This window comes from Vombatus ursinus, unplaced genomic scaffold (assembly GCF_900497805.2).
Source record: "Vombatus ursinus unplaced genomic scaffold, bare-nosed wombat genome assembly UNPS02014932.1, whole genome shotgun sequence".
Taxonomy (NCBI): domain Eukaryota; kingdom Metazoa; phylum Chordata; class Mammalia; order Diprotodontia; family Vombatidae; genus Vombatus; species Vombatus ursinus.
The window spans coordinates 11215730-11237404 of NW_020954710.1; the positions used below are offsets into that span (position 1 = coordinate 11215730).

Sequence of the window (21675 nt, forward strand, 5' to 3'; positions counted from 1 at the left end):
GCACAATGAGTCTGCATTCCTTTAGAAGGGGAACCTAAAGCAGAATAGTTGAATTATCTTTCATGGAAGAAAGCACAAGAAGTTATCCTTGGAAGAAATCCAAAAGGAAAGGACTCACTGAGCTATTGGATCCCAGAGGGCCATCATGGAGGCCTCTCTTGTTGCTATAGAATGGTCAAGAAAGCCAGAAGCCTAAAGTTCAAAAAGTTCAGCATGAACAAGCCATCAATCAGGGTTGTCAAAGAAGTAAGAAAAGGTCAAGCAGGCAACTCAAAAGCCAACTGCATCTGCTGTTAAGGCTCCCCAAGACAGCAGCCAAAGAGAAGATTATGGTGCCTGTAAAAGAAAATTCTACACCTTGAGTTGATGGAAAACATGAAATTGTGTGTTAACTTGATGATTAGAGTTTTAAATAACCACTGAAAACATACAGAGGTCAACTATCTTTCTGGGGATCTCCATGTAGGACTTGTCAGAACTGATGACCCTTGCCCATTCCTGGTGATGCCATGGGCATAAATGAAACTCCATGAAGGCCTTCAGTGATCTGGACATAAACTCTCCCTGTGCCAACAGAGCAAGCAATACTTTCTTGGCTTTTCTTAATGATTAATTAATTAGATTCTTCAAGAACCAGAAGAAGCAACAAGAAGACCTATTCAGGATCTGTTGGGGTTTTTTTTTTCCAATAAGGAGGAACTGGTTACTGAAGGAGAAATGATTCCTTAGGGAGAAGTGGCTGCCCCACTTTAGACCTTGTGATAAAGGACAAGAAAACTGAGCATCATCTGACATGTGTAGGAGACTTTGGGAGGACACATTTCAAAGGGTTAGCACGGAAGGCAGGTAGGATCCCATAATCTAAAATTCTATAAGAGAAGTCAGTCCAGGAAGAATGAGAAGATGTTAGGAATGGTATTATGAGGACACAAAAAGAAATTATTCCAGTGAGGAGAAAAGGGGAAATTGGAAAAAGGCCCTGCAAATTCACAAGGACTCACTTAGATTTAAGAAGACTAGTAGAAACAGTGAGAGTGAGGGCAGGTGATTGAAGACACATTCAGAAGTGTGATGCAGGCTTGGAAGAATAGAGACAGGAGGGCTCAAGCTTTAAGAGAGCTGTGCCTGGGAAAGAATGCTGAGAACCATGGAAGGGTTTTAGCTCTGTTGGGTAAAAGAAAAGAGGACCAAAGAAAGACTTGAACCTTTGCCTCTGGGCAGATAGATCATTGGTAACACTGAGAGGAAAACAGAGCTATCCCATCTCTTTTTTCTTCTCTGCCAAGGAGAAAGGTGTTTGGATCAGAAGTAACCATGCAAAAATGCCTTCTAGAAAGCTGAGATCCAGGATGAATAGGGAGAAAAAGAGAGCACCCAGCTGCCCTTGGTGACTTCAAATCATGGTGAGCCACAGATGACCTACATTCCAGGGCACCAAAAGCTGACCAACATGATTGCCTCGTTGGGGTCAAGGATCTTTGAAAGATGGCAGAGCTCCAAGAACAAGGGAGGGCGAATGCTCCTGTCATTTTCAAAAAAGGAAGAAAATGAAGTCTTCAAACTATAAGCTATTGAGCTTGACTTTTATCTCTGACAAAGCACAAAGGGCTGATTTATAAGTATCTGGAAAAAGAGATGTGGATTGCAGAGAACAGAGAGGACTTCAGCAGGAGCAGGCCACATCAGACTAACCTGATTTCCCTTTTTCTGACAGGGTGGATATTACTAGCCCAGTAGATTAAGCGAATATTGTAGATATAGTGTACCTAGATTTTTGCAAACACTTGACAAGCTTTCTAATGCTGTTCTTGTGGATAAGATGAAGAGATATACAATAGTACGGTTAGGTAAATGCACAATGAGTTGAATGGCTCTGCCCACAGGGTAGCTAGTGACTGTGCATCATATTGGGGTGAGGTCTCTAATAAAGTGCTCCAGGGACCCGTTCTTAGAGCAGGCATTGTTTAATATGGTTAGCAGTGAGTAGGATAAAGGCAGAGATGACATGAAGTTGCAAATGATATAAAATGAGGAAGAATAGCTTAACTTGTGGGATGCCAAAACTGGGACCCAGAAGGATCTTTACAGACTAGAATTAGAATCTAACTAGGCTGGGTTAGAATCTAACCAAGATGAAATGAAGCCATGACAAGTCACTAGCCATTGCTAGGTAACAGTGTGATAAAGAGCTGGGGATTTTAGTGGACTGAAAACTCAATAGGAGTCAATAGTGTATTATGGCAGCTCCCCTGCCCCCCAAAAACTTCTGTAATCTTAGGCTGTATTAAGGGGAGGGGGCAAAGTGTCCAGGGACATTGGGAGGTTATAGTCATACTATGTCCTGATCAGATCATCTTTGAGTTTTGGGTTGAATTGTGGTACCACATTTTAGGAAAGACATTGCTAAGCCAGAGAGTATCCCTAGGCAAGTGACGAGCATAAGCAAGGGCCTTGTGGTCATGACATGTGGTTGAAGGGACTAGGAATATTTAGCTTAGAGAAGAGAAGACTTAGTGGGACATGACAGCTGTCATGTGGAAGAAGAATTCGTTTCGTTCTGTTTGAGCGGAACCAGCAGCAACAAGTGATAGCTGCGAAGAGATCAATTTGGACTTGATATAAGAGAAAAACTTGTAGCATGGGCTGCCTCTGGAGGGCGGGGGCTCCTCTTCACCAGAGATCTCCAGGCAAGGAGTAGACAGCTGCTTGTGGGGATACTATAGAGGGCCAGGATAGATGGCCTTCCAAGGTCCCTTCCGGCTTGACGTCCAGGATCCTTTGATTCGTGTTACAGTACAGATTGGAGTAGATGGTATCTGAAGTCCCTTACAGCTATGAAATTCTGTGATTCTGTAATTGCTTGTGGACTTGCAAAGAGCCTTTCTGCCTCGTTTTATTCATCCTTCCCTGTGAAGTATCATTCTACAACCAGGGAAACTAAGGCATAAAGGTCGTGTGTTAATTGTCCAGAATTACATAGGTAGTGTTGGAATAACGACTAGAATCCAGATCTCCTCATTTCCATCCCAAGGGTTTTCCCACTGCCATGCTGGCTGTAGCACTCAGTAGATGCAGACACTTTCCCCCTCTGTTTCTTTACCATGATTGGACATGTGTTATCTACATCAACCCAGCACAGCTCCTCTTCTAGCCTGGACTTCCCTGTTCACCACTTCCTGAGCCTTCTCTTGGCCATGACTACTTCTTATCTACGGAGCCCAGTCGATGAGAGGTCACTTCTACAAAGATGAGGAGCCCTCCCCTTCTTTCCTGTTGGGCAGTAAAAGCCAAGGTTGTTCCAGGCTCTTCTTCTGGTTAAGAAATGGCACATCAGCAGCTGCCATGTCACCACATGTGATGACCCATGAGTATTCTTTCCCTGCTTCCAATGAAAGCCTGAAGAGGACAGAGGAGGCCCTGGTAACACATCATCCGTCATCTGAGTAATGGCAGACTTGGCCTTGAAGTTCTCAGTAATTTCAGATTTCCCTGCACTTGGACTTGAGATAAGCTTAAATCAACCTTGTCATGTAGAGACAGAGAAGAAGCCCTGCCAGGAACAGCACATAGGAAAGCTGGCTGAGACCTGAGCCAAGACCCTACCAGCTAATGGGTACTAGGCCCCGAATTTTCTCAGATCTCAAGAAGGTGAAGAGTATCTGCTGTTTCTGTGTTGGTTTTTGTTTTGTTGTTTGTGGTGAGGCAGTTGGGGTTAAGTGACTTGCCCAGAGTCACACAGCTAGTGAGTGTTATGTGTCTGAGGCCAGATTTGAACTCAGGTCCTTCTGACTCCAGGGCTGGCGCTGTATCCACTACACTGCCTAGCTGCGCCTCCATGTTGGTTTTAAAAGTTGGTTTGACCGAGGCAACACCCATTCAGTGATTAAAGCTGAATTTTGATTGCTGAAACCTCAAAAGATACTTGCAGTTTACAGGCTAGATTTCTTTCTTAAGGACCATGCCTTAAACCCAAAACACTCTGATTGGCCAACAGTAGTTCGCAGCCCAAGACCCACCTGGTCGTTGTCTGGCCTCTGTTGGCTCAGAGTGAATGTAAATAGCAACTGTTTCTGTTTCTGTTTTGGCCAGAAACCCTGAGGTCTTACCCTCCCAGATTATTATTTTTTTTTTAACTAGGTAGAAGAGGCCATTCTTCGCCTCATTTCTTACCTAGCCTTAAATACTGAACGGGTGTTGCCTCAGTCAGAATGAGACCTGGGAAAGACCTTAGCTTAAAAAGGCCATGGTCTCCCACTGTCTCGGGGCCATCTTCAGTCATCCTGATCTATATCTTGCCACTGGGCTCAGATGGCTCTGGAGGAGAGGGTGAGACTTGTGACTCTGCACAGTCCTCCCTCACTTAAATCCAATTCACTTGCAAGTCGTGACACCACCTTCCCAATGTCATGCTACTCTTTGAGGACAGACAACAACAAAGTTAGTTCACTGGAGGGTATTTCAGATAAAATTGCTTTTAGCTTTAGAAATTTAATGAAAATGGCCAACTGAAGATAATATTTGGATAGTGAAGGAAGATTTTTAGTAAAGTGTCTTGGAAAAAAAAAATCCAGCCGACTTTCTTTGTGTGTATCTAAGAGCTTCAAAAGGGAGAATGAGAACCACCGTCAGCAATAAAATTCATTTTCTTCAGACGTCCTTAAGTTTCACAGGCTCTAAGCATTCATGGTTTTGACAATTTATACCTGGTGACATTTAGAGAACAATTTCAGAGATGTCTGAGGGGGAGGAAATATTTGGTATCACTTGACATTACGTTCTAAAACTGATTGTAGTCATCTTTGCAAATACGCTGTTAATCTGTAAAACACTCAAAACTAAAAATAGCTGCTGGAGTTGAGTGTCGTTGGAAATGAAGGGCATCTGCCCGATTGACTGATTTCTCTTTGGCTTCTGGACACCTTGAAGGTGTAGTACCTCAGAGTAAATTGTATAAGGTCTTTAAACTTGAACTGCTGGCTAAGGAGATGGTAGAAGAACTTAGGGTCTTGATTAGGAGTTGAAGTGACTAGGATATAGCAGTTGGTAATTCTACTGAATCTTGTTCACAATACAATTTTTAACCTTGTGGACCCCCTGAAAGGGTCTTAGGGACCCCCAAGGGTCCCCAGACCACTCATAGAGAATCACTAGACTAGTCAATCTCTGATCTGATGAAATTTCCATTTATGTCTCTGAATTCTGTGCACCAACTTACTCATAGTTTTTAATGCATTTTTATAATGAATTTTTTTATTCAGCTCATTACTAGGGAGACACTCAGTCTGATATGCAGAACTGTGGTTGAAAATGTTGTAGATTGTATGTAGGGCATTTTAAATTCCCTAATTAACTAAACTTATGGTCATGAAGATGTGAACCCATCAGGGCCTAGGCAGAGCTCATTTGGCTTAGATCTTCAGAGCCGGTTTCCACTGTTGCTACTCTCATGGGTCCGTGCAACCTGCACATCCCTGGGCAGCATACCAGCTATGAAGCAACCCTGGGGATATTTACCAAATGCTAACTGTTTCCCTGTCACTGTCATCCCTGCAGCAGTGAACCAAAAAGGCTTCCTGATGTTTCATTGTTTTTTCTCCTGAGCATAAGTTGTGGGTTTTCAGAGACCTTTTTGAAGGAGGGACGTGGGAAGCTGGAAGGTTTGGGGTAGGGGGTTGGAGATCCACAGGTGGCTACTTGTGGTAGAAGGAAACCGTTCCTTTCCACTGGCCTTCCTTCCCACTCCCCAGCAAGGCCCTTCACTTCCTCTAACTTAATGTCATGGGCTTTTAAAACACAAGGAACAACAGAAGTTGGTTTAAAAAAAAATTAAGTTCTCAGAAAAACCCGGGAAGGATCATGTGAACTGATGCAGAGTAAAATGAACAGAACCAGGAGGACTGTCTGTGCGATAACAACAACACTGTAAAAATGAACTTTGAAAGATTTAGTCAGTAAGCTCTGAATCAGTGCTTGCTATGTGCCGGACACTGTGCTAAGTGCTAGGGATGCAAAGAGGCAAAAGACAGTCCCTGCCCTCAAGGAGCTTACAATCTAGGCGGAGACAGAAAGTATGTACAAACAAGCTACTTACAGAATCAGTGAGAAATAATGAACTGAGGGAAGGCACTAGAATTAAGAGGGGCTGGGGAAGATGGAGATGAGGGAGAGCCAGAGAAAATGCTCAGAGATGAGAGATGGAATGTCTTGTTCAGGGAATAGCCAGGAGGCCAGTGTCACTGAATCAGTGTGGGGGAGTCGAGTAAGACTGGAAAGGTAGGAGGGGCTAGGTTATGAAGGGCATGATAGGGAATCCCTGAAGTTTATTGAGTAGAGGAGTGACATCATCACACCAGCTACTTTAGGAAGATCACTTTGGTGGCCGAGTAGGGATGGACTGGAGTGGAGAGAGACTCCAGGCAGGTAGATGAACCAGCTGCTATTGTAGTAATCCAGGCCTGAGGGGATGGGAGCCTGCATAAGAATGGGGGGCAGTGTCAAAGAAGAGAAGGGGACATATTCTAGAGATGCTGCAAAGGTGAGATCGACAGGCCCTAGCAACAGATTGGGCCCTAGCAACAGATTGGACGTGGGGTGCGAGAGATTGGGACTGGGAGCCTAGGGACTGGGAGGTTGGTGCTACCCTCAGAAGTAACCGAGAAATTTGGGAGGGGCAGGGTTTAGGGCCAAGGATAATGAGTTCAGTTTTGGACACATTTTGAGTCTACAGGACATCGGGTTCAAGATGTCTGAAAGGCAGGCGCAGGTGGAGATTGGAGGTCAGGCAGAGAGGTTAGGACTAGACATGCAGATTTGAGAATCATCAGCATGGGGATGAGAATTAAATCCATGGGAGCTGATGAGGTCACCAAACGAAGTAGTATAGAGGGAGAAGCGAGGAGGGCCAGGACAGAGCCCTTTGGGGCAGCCACAATTAGAGGATGGGATCTGAATGAGGATCCAGCAAAGCAAACAAGAGTAGTGGGGTAGGAGGAGAACCAGGAGAGGGGTGGGGCGTTCTGAAAACCTACAAAAGAGAGAGTATCAAGGAGTGATCCACGGGGTCAAAGGCTACAAAGAGGTCGATGAGAACGAGAATTGAGAAAAGACCATTGAATTTGGCAATTAGGAGATGATTGGTAACTTTGGAAAGAGCAGTTCAGGCAAAATAATGAGGTCAGAAACCACATTGTGGGGAGGGGAGTAGGGAGAGAGTGAGAGGCGAGGAAGTGGAGGCACCAGCTAGTCATAGATGCATCTTTGAGGAAGTTAGCTGCAAAGGACAGAAGAGATTGAGGATAATAGCAGGGATGGAGGGATCGAGTGAGGATTTTTGAAGATGGGGGAGACATGGGCAAGTTTGTAGGCAGTAGGGAAGCCACCAGTAGAGAGGAAGAGATGAAAGAGAAGTGAGAGAGAATGAAAGCAGAGCCAGTCTATTGGAGGAGATGGGGTCGAATGAAATTATGTGTGCAGGTAGAAGACTTGGCCTTGGTAAGGGGTAAGGCCACTTCATCGTGTGAGGCAGGAATGGCAGATGGCACCCGAGTGTTGGGAGATAAGAGGAGAGAAGAGAGAGTTTGCAGGCAAATGGTCTCAATTTTTTGTTTAGAGTGTGAGGCAGGGTTCTCAGCCGAGAGAAAGGGAAGTCATGGAAGGTTTGAGGAGAGATGAAAAGATTTGGAAGAGGCCCTGTGGGAAGTGGGATAGTGAGGTGATAAAGGAGGAATATAGTAGGATTGCCTAGCAGCAGTGAGGGCCCAGGTGAGGTTGAGTGACAAATTTGTTGTGGGCCCACTCAGAACAGTTGCATGATTTTCTCCACCTTCGTTCAGCAGCACACATGTAGGAACAAAGACAGTGGATGGTGGGAATGATCTGAGCCTGAGACTTGGCAGGGTGCAGTCAGCAATATAAGACACGTAGGGGCCCAAGAAAAGAGGACAGTGTAGAGTTGAACCGGCTCAGCAACGGGTCAAGATGGAGAAAAGATTAGGGAGTGATTCCTGCAGGGAAGATGGCCTGGGAAAGAACTGAGGGGTCAAGGGGGAGAGGTGGAAAGCCAGCAGATTGTGGTCAGATAAGGGGATTTCAGATTTAAGGACTCTGATCATGCAGTGACCAACCACAGTTGCCGAGGACTCAAGAGGAATCACACTACCCACCTCCTGACAGAAAGGTGACGGATTCAGGGGGTCGAATGAGATGTATATTTTTGGACATGGTCCATGGGGAAACGGGAATTTTGTTTTGTTTGGCTATGCCTATTTATTGTGAGGATTTGTGTTTCCTTTTTTTCCAAGTGTGGGGGTGGGGGTGGGGGCAGGGTGGAAAGGTAAGAGAGAAAATAAATACTTGCTAATTGGGAAGAAAAAGGTGGATTTTTTTGTTTTGTTGTTGTTTTTTTAAGTTGTGACCCTTCCCCATTTTCATGGTCAACAGGTAGAGACTGAAGAGGAGAAGAAGCGTTTTGAAGAGGGCAAAAGCAGATACCTGCAGATGAAAGCCAAGCGACAGGCCCAGATAGATGCTGCCCCTCAGAAGTGACCTTCCACCTGAGCTCCAGCAGCCCAGGATGGTGCAGCTGGAGAGGAATCTGTTCACTTAGAAGTAACTCACTTGGCCAAAAAGTCCTATTCCCGTTAAAAACTGGTGTTCTGTGAAGTATTTGTAGTGCGGTGTTAACCTACAGTATGTTCTGAAAATGGACACACCAAAGCTTATTTATATTACTCCAGTATAAATGCTATACAGTATTACTCCAAACTGTCTCAAGTCATGGAAAAACTTAGAAAATCCTACTGTGCCCATTGTAAGTTATTTAAAGAATACAATGACATTAATAAAGCTATTGTGGCTGGAGCAAATCATTCTGACTAGTGGTCTTTGCTTCATGAGGGGATATGCGGGTGCTGGGGGGCAGAGGTGCGGGTGATTCTGGCCCTCTCTGGGTTAAGCCTTCCCTGCAGCTGCAAGTGCCCAGGCCCGCCATGCAGGGGGACCACAGGGAGTGACGCAGAGTCCAGTGCTCACCATTGCTCTGATGACTCCACTCCAGGGGTTTCTGTTGCGATGGGAACAGTGTGGATTTTGGCACCTTCACAACTAAGACATCGCTATCAGGCAGTACTGACGCCCTAAGTGATGCTTGAGAAATCCCTGGTAGATGGATGGCAGATATGCTTTCCCTCTCTCTTATGCACCTGCATTTGAATGGAGTATTTCAAGAGCCCCTAGATGGGTGCCTGAACACTCCTACTCAGGCCAGCCTCAGACAGTGCCCTGCCTAGCACTGGAAAGCCACTCTAGGCCTGGGGGGGTAGGGGGGTGATATTGCCTTTCTCCACTTGGACTCCCAGCAAAGCTCGAGGCAAGACTTCTGTCATAAGAAACTAGCTAATTTGCTTCCTGGAGCCTGAGGCCCCATTTGTCCTAACTCTCCATGCCCACAGCTATTATCCAGCCAACTCTGCTTTAAGAGGAGAGAAACAAGTCCAGAAAAAAGTCCATTAGCCATTGTGGCTAATGTGTGAATCCCTCCCTGCCCTGTACCACTCTGAGCAAGCTGCTTTGGATAAAGAGTCAGAGAAGCAGGCCAGCTACCGAGGCTCAGTGCAGAGAGAGGATCAGGCTCTACAAGCAATGGTAACAAAAGCTACTGCTGTCAGCGCTCACCTTCTGAAAGGAGAGCACGTCCGGCTCTCGCAGCCCGTAAAAGGAGGAGGTGGCTAGCTAGCTCTCCCAGGGAAGCTGCTGCCTGGCCGGCTGTAAACAGCTACAGACATTTCCTCCCCTCTGAGCTCTTGGTTCTTTTGGGGACCTAGGAAGAAGCTGTTCCAGAGGCAGAAAATAGGCACCGAAAGATGGCAGTGCCTAGCACACAGTAGGTGCACACAGTAGGTACTTTATCGATAAAGATTTCACTAGTTCAATTATATGTCAGAATCTCTAGAATCAGAAGTCTAACCCTGATCCCGAGGTCTGAGATCTGGGTCCAGAAGGAGCACTTAAAGATGGTGGTAATGGGGTTATATACTGTACCCACAAACATGGTGGGTAAGCTACCCACAGAAGTGGCCCATGCAACTTCTCCGAGTTGTCTCCTATCTTGCCCATGTTTCTGGGCATCAGAATGACCCTCTCTCTGAGCTCCCCACCCCCACTCCCACTTCCAGGGTTATACTGTTGAATTCAGCACGCATGTATGGAGTGCCAAGAGGGGACACCGTGTAAAATGCAGTACCTGCCCTCAGGGAGCTCCCAGTCTAGTGGGGGAGACTATAGACAGGAGAAGTAGGAGATAACTTGACAGAGGGAAGGCACTAGTATTGAGGGGGATCAGAAAAGGTTTTCTGAAGGTAGGATTTCGACTGGAACTTAAAGCTAGGGGAGGTAAAAGGTAGAGAATTCCGGGCAAAAGGGGACAGCCAGTGAAAATGGCCAGAGTTAGGTGAGTGTCTTGTTTGAGGAACAGCAAGGAGGCCGGGGGCAGCTAGATGGTTCAATGAATAGAGCTCTGGGCCTGGAGTCAGGAAGACCTGAAGCCTCAGACACTTAGTAGCTGTGTGACTCTGGGTGAGTCACTTTACCCTGTTTGCCTCAGTTTCCTCATCCAAGTGAGTTAAAGAAGGAAATGGCAAAGCACCCCAGTATCTCTGCCAAGAAAACCCCAAATGGGGTCACAAAGAGTCAGACATGACTGAAATGACTGAACAACAATGAGGCTAGTGTTACTGGACATGGTGGGAAGTGGGGTATAATTAGACTGGAACGGTAGGAGAAGGCTGGGCTATGAAGGGCTTTGAATGCCAAATAGAGGAGCGTACATTTTTGGGGGAGGGAAACAATGTGCTCCCATACACGCTTCCCCACAGGATCCTTCCTCTAGCTCCTTAGCCCTTCATCGATGCCCTGGGAAGCAGTAAGGTGTCCATCTCCCACTCCATGACCAACCCCAAATCTCTCATCAAACGTTGGGGGTTTTTTTCCCATTAACTTTCAAATCACTTCTGGAAGACTTGCCACATCTGTTCCTTTCTAGGTATTGATGTGACTGCTGTAGCCTTCCCAGTGGTGCAGGGAAGGATTTGGCTTGGCCCAGCCTCCATGACCTCACCTTAGCTTGCTTCTCAGCCATCCCCACCCCTATACCCAACCTCCTAACACTGAGACTTCAGGCCTGTAAAGCAGCCGCCCTGCCAAGTGAACTGAACGGCCCAGGCTGCACCATCTGAGCCCAAGGTCTGGGAAGCCAAGACCACAGCCAGACAGTATGTGCAATGGGAAATGGCGCCTAGAAATGTCCGCTCTGGAAGCATCTGCAAAGACAAGTGCAAGCCAGATCTGCTCTTGGCTCTCAGCGGGAGGACTGGGGTTACCAAAGCCCCCTGGAAAAACCAGTCTTTCAGGGGGAGCAGAGGACCGCAGCACTTTGCACCTAAATACAGCCCAGGAGGATTCAGGAGAGGTCAGTGCAAGCCGAACGTCAGGAACAGAAAAGGCTGTGGCAGGTAGCTGGGGCAGACTCCTCTCGGGGCTGCAGGGTCAGGGAGTTTCTTGCTGGGAACCAGAGTAGACAGTGGTGATCCTGCCTATCTCATGCCCTGAGGCACAATGTAATGGGGCCAATGTCTCCATGTGACTAAATCACCTGTGACTCATGAAAGAGGGGGAGAAACGTCTGACTTATAAATGTCACATTCGATTACGTGAAGCGTTGTGTACGGCTGCTTCCCACTGTTCGCTGTTCTATTTATACCCAGGGCTCCGTATTGAAATTTGGCCTGTCTATGCAATGATGTTCTCCATGAAAGCCCCTTACCTGTCTTACAAGCCACGCTGGGGCCTGGGTTCTAGTCCTGTCCTTTTACAACTAGATATTGGCAGATCTATTTTTAATCACAAGAAAGAACCTTTTGGTTTCTCTCTGAAGACGGTCCTCTGGGACAACACCCTCGTGGTGTGGAATTGTCCCCTCCTTGGACTGTCTTAGGATTTTGTGGAGACTTAAGCTGCCCTGTTAGAAGTGGACCTCTGGTTAGAAAAAAGGATGGTCCTTCCTGGGGTCCCCAGAGGAGAACCAAGTTACTCCTTTTGGCTGGGAATAGTCTGGGCGTGATCGCATTCACAAAGAACCGAAATGCCCGATGTGCACCGACATGCCCTGAGCTGGAGCTGCTCCAGCTGATCATCATTGATCTGGGATGAGTGCCCTGCTCTCTGGGAACAGATCCCGAAGCTTCCCAGGAACGGGCAGAGAAACGGCCCCTACGCACAACTTGAGTAAGGGCCTGCTGTTTCAAGGACTGGTCTGGGATCAGTCATATGCTTCAAATGCTTGCTCGGGGATGGGAACTTCAAAAGATTTGGGCAGATGACACATTGGTTGAATTCTGCTAGATCCTGAGGACAAGACAGTTTCCCGTTATAGATTGTAGGAGCAGAGATTTCGATCAGGAAGGGACCTTAGCTGCTATAGAGTCCAACCCAGACATTTTACAAGTGGGGAAACTGAGGCACCTCAGAGAAGTGCTTCCCCAAGGTCACACACAGCTAGCATGTCTGGAAGCAGGATCCAAACCCACATTTTCCTGACTCCGGATGCTCCACTGTATCATGCTTCCCCTCATAGAGATAGGGGCTGCCAGACATAGGCATGCCAGGTATGGATAGAACACCAGGCCTGGAGTCAAGAAGACCTGAGTTCAAATCCACCCTCAGACACTTACTAGCTGCGTGACCCTGGGCAAGTCACTTAACCCTGTCTGCCTCAGTTTGCTCATCTTTAAAATGAAGTTGGACTAGATACCCTGTGGGGTCCTTTTAGGAGCTAGCTCTAAGATTGTCTCTCTGAGGCTGGACCACATCCACCCACTCACCAAGCACCAGGTTACTTAAAGGAGGCCGTGGGGCCGAGAAAGAAGAGCCCCCAACTCCTCTCACACCTCTTCCAGGGCAGTCCTTTTAACCAGCTGAACTAGGACCTTTGTCTTCCGCGGGCCCCCACGGAGGTGGCACAGTGGAGGCTCAGGAGAAGATGAGAAAACAAATCCTTCTCTCTTCAGTGGGGGTCCTGGGTCCAGATATTCCTAGGGAGGGGACCAAATGGTCTGGCTCCCCCGTGACTGGGGGAGGGAGCAGGGCAGGGGGACGCTCAGGATCCTAACTTCTCAGGGAGGGGACAGTGGCCGCTGCCGGTTAGAAGGGTGCACCGGAGTCGTCCTCGGCCGCCAGGCTACCCAGGGACTGGCCGGTTCGCTTCACAGCGAGGCGGCGAGAGCCTAAGTGGAGGGCAGGACCGAATCACCCAGTCCCCACGCGGCAGGGGTCTCGGTACCCCACCCCCTCCCCACCCTGGCTGCTCCGAGCCCCAACCCTGCGAGCCAGGAGGGGTGGGGTTCAGGGAGGTGGGGTGAAGGTTCTAGGATCTCAGCCCCGAGCGCGCCGACCCCGCCTCTCCGGCTGGGTCCCCCACTCCCCCGCCGGGGGCGGGGCAGGACGGGGGCGGAGCTGGGGGCGGGGGCTGGGTCTCGGCTGAGGCATGCGCCCTGCTCCCTCCCCCCGCCTGCCCTCCCGCCGGCAGAGGGGAGGCGGGCTGAGCCCGGGCGAGCCAGCTGGGGAGCGCGGCGCCGCTGCAGAGGGGGCTGCCGCCCGAAACCCTGTCAGCCCGGGTGCCGCCAGGCAGGGCACGGCACGGCGGGGCCAGCGGCGCGGAGGGAGGATGCCCCCGGTCGGGGGGCGACCCCCGCGGCTGCACTTGGGCGGGGGTGAGCCGCCGCCGCAGCGGGGGCCAGAGCGACGAGGCGTCTGGAGCGGACTCGGAGCCCTGGGCACGGAGCCTCAGGGTAAGCGCCCCAGGCCCGAGGGGGCGCGTGGGGCACAAGCATTGGGGAAGGGGGGAGACGCGGCGGCCCCCTGGGAAGGGCAGGGCAGGAGTGAAGGGGGGCTCTGGGCGGAGTGGGCGGGGAGCCCTGCTCTTCCCCCCCCCCGCCTTCCCCCTCTCTTCTGGCTCTTCTTCTCTCCCTCTTCCTCCCCCTCTTCCTCCTTGTCCTCCTCTTCCCCCTCTTCACTCACTCTTCTCTTCCTTCTCTCCCTTTTCCTCCTCCTTCGCCTCTTCCTCCTCCTTCGCCTCTTCCTCTTTCTCCCCTTCATCCTTCTCCTGCTCTTCCTCCTCCTTCCCCTCTTCCTCCTCCTCCACCCCTTCTCATCCTTATCCTTCCCCCCCTTCTCGTCCGCCCCCTCGAGCCCCGGTTCCCCTCCAAAACAGCTCACGGGCAGTCTCCTTGTTCATTTTCGGGGGCGGGACGGGGAGGGAGATTGGGAGCTGACCCTAATCCTCCTCCCACTCGCGGGCTTGGGGAGCGGTGCTGGCTCCCCTCCATCCCAGGTCCTAAATCGCCGTCTGCCAGCCCCCGGGAGCTTGGGATCCCCCAAATTTGTCCCTGTGGGAACTTTACCCGAGGACTCCGTTGAAGCTGAAGGGAGCCCCCAGAACGGACAGGGGTGCCCGGATTCCCCCTGCGCAGCGGTGCCCTGGGTAAAGGAGGCCTTGGGGATCTTGTCTGGCTGTAGGTCTTAGGGAAGAGAGCCCAGGGAGTCTTACCCTGGTCAAGCCCCCTTGGGGAGCCCCCGCCCCCTCGGGGCACTCTCGCTGCGGCCACCAGAGCCCGGGCTGGGAGCAGCGCCCTTGATGCAAACCTGTCCAGGGGTGGCGCTAACCCACGCCCTCTTGGGCGCCCCAGCGTTCTCATTGGAGGGAGGCGTCCCCAGAGAAGGTCTGGAAAAGGAGGGAGGGGGCGACAGCTGCCACTAGCTTGGGGCTGGGGTGGGGCAGAAGGCACTGCAGGGAGCTTGCACCAGCTGGACTGGGCAGCTGTGCTTTGCCACGGTGGGGTGGAAAGGTAAATGAATTGTATTCGTGGGCTGGAGACTCTAGAAATCAGATCGGGATTGAGTTGAGGGCGTAGGGGTGGGAATAGAAAATAGAGAGGGCTACCTTCTTTGATCTAAAGAGTGGGAGAGCCCCAGAGGATCCCTCCATCCTGGTTAGGGATTGGTCTTCTCTATAAGGAGACTGATTCCCATGGGAAACACTCCACCACCACTACCACTGTCTTCCCTTCCCGCTCCCCAATTCCTCCCCCTCCCACCCCTTGACATTCTATAGCAGAAGAGATGGAAGGCAGACCTCTGAGAGAACCCCCGGATCTGGGTCCACCAGAGGGAGGGCGGGGACCCGGAATGCCAGGGGAACCCTTTTAAGTTCGAGCCCCCTACCCTCCCCTGCCCTCCCCATTCTGGTCCCCTTTGTTGCAATCAGACCTCTGGCCTGCCGGCTCATTGGCCTCCGGGAATGTGACCTAAGAGATGTTGGCCCCACCCCCGAGTTGAGAGTTGTATTCCTAAAGCCTGAGGCCAGAGGTGTCTCACTCTCTCTGCCCAGCGGCGGGCAGCCTCTAGACCAGAGCAAAGCAGGAGTTCCCCGGGGTTCCCTTTGGGGTGGGAAGAGAGAAAGAGGTCATGAGGCTAGGGTCGGGATGGGGAGAAGGAGCCATAACCACAGTGTCTGTGGAAGACCCCTCCTAAGCCATCCCAGGAGAGGTTAGAAAAAACTTCCCCATCAGTAAAGGAATGTGAGATACCTGACCCTGGTGGGAAGGAAACACCTGATTTAGAGTCCAAAGGCTACCTTAGAAACCGGCCAAAAGAACCCTCTAGATTATACACATCGGTGCAAGTGAGGCCCAGAAAGGTCAAGAAGAGCCTAGGCACACAGTTGGTGAAATCAGAATCTCAGGGTTGAAACTCCAAGGCTAAATGGCCTGTTCTGCTGGGCTGTTTTGTTTGTTTTTGTTTTTGTTTTTGTTTTCCTGGAGGACTTGAGCAAGAAGGAAGACTAGTTTTGAGATGGCCAGCCTGCTGGAATGCAGAGCCCTTGACAATCTTCTGTGATTGGATGATTTGATTCCAGCTCTCTTAGCTTCCTGTCTGAAGGCAATGGCTTGGCCTCCTGGGTCAGACGTGGCTGGCCTGGGGACCTGGAACTATTCTATCCCCCAAACCTTACACTTGAATCCCATATGCATTTAGTGTTTCCCAAATTCGAGACTCCCAGTTTCCTGCCAAGATTATTTTCCATCATCTCCACCTGGATAGAGGAGAGCCAGGTTTAGTTTGTCAATACTTGGAGTGCAGGTTTTCATTGCCTTTTTCCTAGTGTGATTTGGGGCTCATCATCAGACTTGTCAAATTCTTTATCTCTTCAATAAAGAGAATGGGTGGTACTCCTTTATTCTGAAGTTCCCCTCCTCTTTAAATTTCTGGTCCATTAAGTCCCAACAGAGACCTGGTATCTTAGTTTCAGGCTTGGGGTGATCCCCTTCTGATCTGGCATCATTTTGTGACTCACTAAAGAAAGGTTCTTGGGAGCCACACATCCCTCAAGGGGGGCTGTAGATAGATTGCATGGGGTCTCTGAACTTGGAGAAGAAAAACGCACCATCACTACTGATCCTCTGGACTTTCTCTACTCTGCTCCTGCTTGGCTACCTCCCCATTGTCCATTTTCATCTTGCTTTTATGTGTTGTATTCTCTCAATAGAAGGTAAGTTCCTCGGGGGCAGGGGCTGTCTTACATTTCTTGTTGTTCGATCATGCCTGACTCTCCATGACCCCATTTGGGGTTTTCTTGGCAAAGATACTGGAGTGGTTTGCCATTGCCTTCTCCAGCTCATTTTACAGCTGAGGAAACTGAGGCAAATAGGGTGAAGTGACTTGCCTAGGGTCACCCAGCTGTCTGAGGCTGTGTTTGAACTTAGAAAAAGGAGTCTTACTGACTCCAAGCCCAGCGTGCTATTTGATGCAGCTCCACCTAGCTACCTGTAGCAGCACATAGTAAGTGCTTAATAAATGGTTGGTTGTTTTGACTAACCTCTAACTGAAATTTAGCATTTCCTTCCATTATAAATGTAGGTCACAAAATACTGTTCTGAGAAGGGGTCCGTAGGCTTCAGCAGACTGCCAGAGTGGTCCCCAACACCAAAAAACTTAGGAAGTCCCCTAGTCTAAGGATAAGGGAAAGTGATCTTATGTAGGAGAACCCTGTGTGCAGCTCTTAATGAGTGTTCATTGAAGCTAGATCATGCAGTGGCTAATGAATTGGACCAAGTTCAGAATCCTACTTCAGACTGTGCAAGCCTGGGCAAGTGGCTTAATCTTTTTCCATGAACTCATCTGCAAAATAGGGATGATAACAGCCCCTACCTCACAGGGTTGTTCCAAGGATCTAATGAGGTTGCATATGCAAAGTGCATTGCAAACCTTGAAAGGAGTATATAAATAATGTTCTTGTTACTGAATAAATGAGTCTCTGTTCTCCCCCAGGTTCTTGGGAGGATGAAACGGGAAGGTATTGAATCTGAGAGAGCTTTGTAAACTGTCAATCTCTCGATGCTTGTGAAAGATGGGCATCATTAGCTTTCTCTGATGTGGAGAGAGCAGGAAGGAGGACCATGCTTAGGGAAGGTGATGGCCAGTGGGCAGGACAGTCCTGGAGCCAGCTGCTGGCCAGCTGCTGCTGAGTCCTACCTGGTGACTGGCCTGACTAGGGGGAACCCTCAGGATAGGGCAGCCTCCCCAACCCAGGCAATTCAGAGACCTCCAACTTTCCTGCCTCCTACTCTGAATTAAGGAGGAAGCCCTGTGTTACTGTCATCAGACAGGTTCAGGAACTCCCCGGTCATTGGCACTCTGGGCGAAAAAGGAAATTTATTCTCCTGGGCTCCTATCCCCGTCTATCCCCCTAGGCCTTCATCTTCTTTCTCTCCCTCCCTCCTTATCAAAACTACCTACCATGTCAGTCTTTATTTCCATCACCTTCATTGCCCAACATATAAGGGCTGGGCCTGCCCTTGTAACAAAGATTTTAAAAGAAATGATGCTTGTCAAGGTGGGAGCAGTTCAGAAAAACCAACTGAACGTGGCAATCCAGTCTTAATCATATATGCAATATTCTACATCCATGCCCCCACCCTCCCATGAAAGGAGAGAGGTGCATGTTCTTACTTTTTTTTTTTTGGTCAAAACTTGGTTATTTGGCTTTCCATTTGCATTGTTATAATCACCGTGTATATTGTTTTCCTTGTTCTTTCTTCTTTGCTCTGTGTCAATTCATATCCATCCCCCCCCCCAATACCCTAATTCCCTCTCTTCCTCATTTCTCATAGTGCAGAAATAATGTTCCATTACTTTCTTGTACCACTCCAGTCTTATTTCCTGTAACGGACCCTTCACATACTGCCTCTTCTCTTTAAATTGATCCCTAGCCCTTTGTCTTTGCCCTGGCCGTGCCCCATGCCTGGGATGACATCCTAGAACAGTGACTCCCTTCAAAGCAGAGCTCAGCTGCCATCTCCTCCATGGAGGCTTTTCTGATTCCACACTCCCTTGACCCCCTCTTGTTAGTGTCCTTTCTGTCCCTTTGGAAATTACTTCTATTACTTTGTATACATTTACTTGTGTTAAAACTACAGCCTTCTGGGAGAAGGCACCTCTGGGAAGGTCTCAGCCCCTGGCATGCAGGATAAGTGCTTAATGAAGAAGAGTGAGATTACATGGAAAGAATTTGATAAACTCCTTCACGCTGAGGTGCAAATGACTGATAAGGGCAAAGTTTCCCAGAGGTATTAGCATTTTAACTCAGGCTAGACTCGAGGCCTTAAGCCCAAATGTAGACTTACACAGTCTGGGGGGATGTTTCTGTGTGAGCCAGCCATGTGTCTTCATGTTCCCTGGCTCTTTCTCTCCCTTCTGCCACCCTTCTGTCTTTCCTCCCACCCTTGACTGCACACTGACACCCATGGCCTTACTGGCAGGAAGAATTCTAGACTCTGGCTCTTGTCTTCCATTCGGCGGACCATTGTGGTTTCCAGTCTGACCTCATGGGAGAGCTCCAGTAGACTGGGCGCTATTCAAGAGCCTTTCTCTATATCTCCAGTGCTTAGCACAGTGCCTGGCCCACAGGAGGAGCTTAATAAATGCTAATTGACTGACTGAGGAGTTGTAAGGAAAGTACTTGTCCTGGGACTGGGCCATTGGACCAGGAGAATGTTCATTGGGAGGGAGGGAGGGAACTTGGGCTAAAGGTAGGACAGACCCTAGAGAAGAAAGGATGCAGGGGACTGTCCCATTTGCCTTAGCCAGTACTGCAATCCTAGAAAATATAGAAGTGTGTGTGTGTGTGTGTATGTCAGAGAGAGAGAGAATGGGGGGGGGGGGAGAAGAAGAAGAGAGAGAAAAAAAAAACATGTGTGTGATAGATACACAGAGAGAATATGTGAGAGAGAGAAAGGGAGAGGAAGAGAGACAGAGAGAATGTGTGTCTGTGTGTCTGTAAGAGAGAGAAACAGAGAATGTGTGTGTGTGTGTGAGAGAGAGAATAAATGTATGTGTGAGAGAGAGAGAAACAGAATGTGTGAGAGAGAGAGAATGTTTGTGTGTGTGTGAGAGAGAATGTGGGGGGGAGAGAAGAAGGAGAGAGAAAGAACAATATGTGTGTGATAGATACAGAGAGAGAGAATATGTGAGAGAGAGAGAGAAAAGAGAAAGGGAGAGGAAGAGAGACAGAGAAAGAATGTGTGTCTATAAGAGAGAGAAACAGAGAATGTGTGTGTGAGAGAGAGAATAAATGTGTATGTGAGAGAAAGAGAAACAGAATATGTGAGAGAGAGAGAATATGTGTGTGTGAGAGAGAACATGTTTGTGTGTGTGTGTGAAAGAGAGAATGTGTGTGTGTGTGAGAGAGAGAGAGAATGTATGTGCGTGTGTGTGTGTGTGTGTGCTTGCTTGTAGCTGAGATGTCTTGGTATATTCATGGCTGTGAAGCAGGGTGCTATCTGTGAGCCTCTCATCAGAGAGGCAGGCACTTCCTACTTCTAAAACCCTCCCCCCTCCTCACCCCAGCCATACTATTTGGGTTGTTTCCTCTGCTGAGCCTATGTCTGCTTGACCGGGAGAAAGGATGGGGTCTTAGTCCGTTGCAGTGCCCCTGCTGATGGCTGACCCTCTCTAAGTCCTTGACCTCAGGAGACAACAGGATCCTTCAGACAAGTGACCCACTGCCAGGTAGACAGGATGTTCCTGGGATGTATTGGGATTTGGAAAATCTGAGCAGATGCCACTTGGAGGCAGAGCCCTCGAGAGCCTCAGTAGGACCCGGTAATTAGAGATGGGATGGACAGCAGCGTAGGCTAGGTTTGGCCCACAGGGCAGCAGGGCGGGGATGAGAGATTGTCTCTACTTATCCCTTCACCCTTTCCCTCACTCTGCCCTTTGGCCGCCTGCTAGAGGTGGGTTCACTCAGTTGGCCAAGAGAGTATTTAAGTACTTAGGGAAAAGGTTCTGGTGAAAGCAGAGAGTGGCCTGGGAGCAGCAGAGTAGAGAGGAGCCCCAGGCTGGCGGCGTCCTGTACGCTGGTGGGCTCTGGGGCTAGATGGAGCGAAGGGGCGCTGGCAGTGTCGAGCTGAGGAGAAAGGATCTTGTGGTCAGGGGCTTCAAGCTGGGTACAGAGAGGGGCTGCCTTGAACGTATCAGACTACAATCAGAGGCTCCAAGCTTAGTGCAGGGGGGCCAGGTGATGTGCCTTGGGCTAGGTGGGGAGGGCACATTTGGGAAATTTAAGTGGGATGGAGAAGATCTGTCAAGGATGTCAGACTAGACAGCAAAGGGTTAGGGGCCAAGGCCGATGTCTTTGGATCGATAGTAAGGGGCACATTTGGGGGCTCTGTGCTCACCTGAGTTTGCAAGATTGAGGGCTGTGACCTCAAAAGTGGGCCCACCTTTGGGATCTCAGTGCAGAGGGGATAGCTGAGGGTGTCAGACTGCACATGAAAGACAGGGTTGGGGCTTCAGGATGAGCATGAGGCAAGTTTAGAGGTTCTGAGGTTGGTACAAACGGGAAAAAATCAGGTTTCAGACTGGGCATAAGGGGCAGGGTTAGGGGATTCTGGGCTTGGTACGAGGGTCAGCTCATAACTTTGTACCAGGCATAGGAGAAATTGGGGGCTTTGAGCTGAGTCAAGGGGGACAGGTGGGGGGTTTCATGCCAAACATGAAGGGCAGGATTGGGGGTTCCAAGCTTTGTGCAAGGGGGAACAGGTCAGAGTTTGAGGGCTGGGCATAGAAGACCTTGGGGGCTTTGAGCTTGGTCAAGGGGGACAGGTTGGAGTTTTCATGTTAAGCATGAAGGGCACGTTTGAGGGTTCCGAGTTTGGTTCAAGGGGGAACGGGTCAGAGTTCTAGGGCTGGGTATAGAAGACGTTGGGGGCTTTAAGCTTGGTCAAGGGAGAGTTTTCATGTATAGCATGAGGAGGAGGTTTGAGGGTTCCAAGCTTTGTGCAAGGGGGAACAGGTCAGAGTTTTGGGGATGAGCACTTGGAGGCTCTGAGCTTGGTGTGAGGGGGAGAGGTGGGAGATTTCAGGCTGGGCATCTCAAGCTGGGTTAAGGGGAGATAGGTCAGAAGATTCAGGCTGAGCACAAAGGAGGGAGGCCCAGGGGACCAGAGGCTGGCTTGAGAAGGTTCCTGGGGGCTGGATCCGGGGCTCCCGGCCAGGACAGAGCACTTACCCTCTCTCCGTCTCCACAGGTCCCTTAGCCTGTGGTCTGTGATGCCTGGCACCAGC

The 21675-nt window shown here is 49.5% G+C and overlaps 1 protein-coding gene across 3 annotated transcripts in view; it reads left to right on the forward strand.

Annotated features, from left to right (window-relative positions):
- Nucleotides 1–8867, forward strand: part of ACOT7 (acyl-CoA thioesterase 7) — a 171616-nt gene extending 162749 nt beyond the window's left edge. For all 3 annotated transcript variants that reach the window (XM_027843951.1, XM_027843949.1, XM_027843950.1), the window contains exon 9: nucleotides 8440–8867. In XM_027843951.1, the coding sequence (XP_027699752.1) occupies nucleotides 8440–8544 (105 nt within the window). In that variant the 3' untranslated portion in view covers nucleotides 8545–8867. The remainder of the gene's footprint in view (nucleotides 1–8439) is intronic.
- The last annotated feature ends 12808 nt before the right edge of the window (nucleotides 8868–21675 follow it).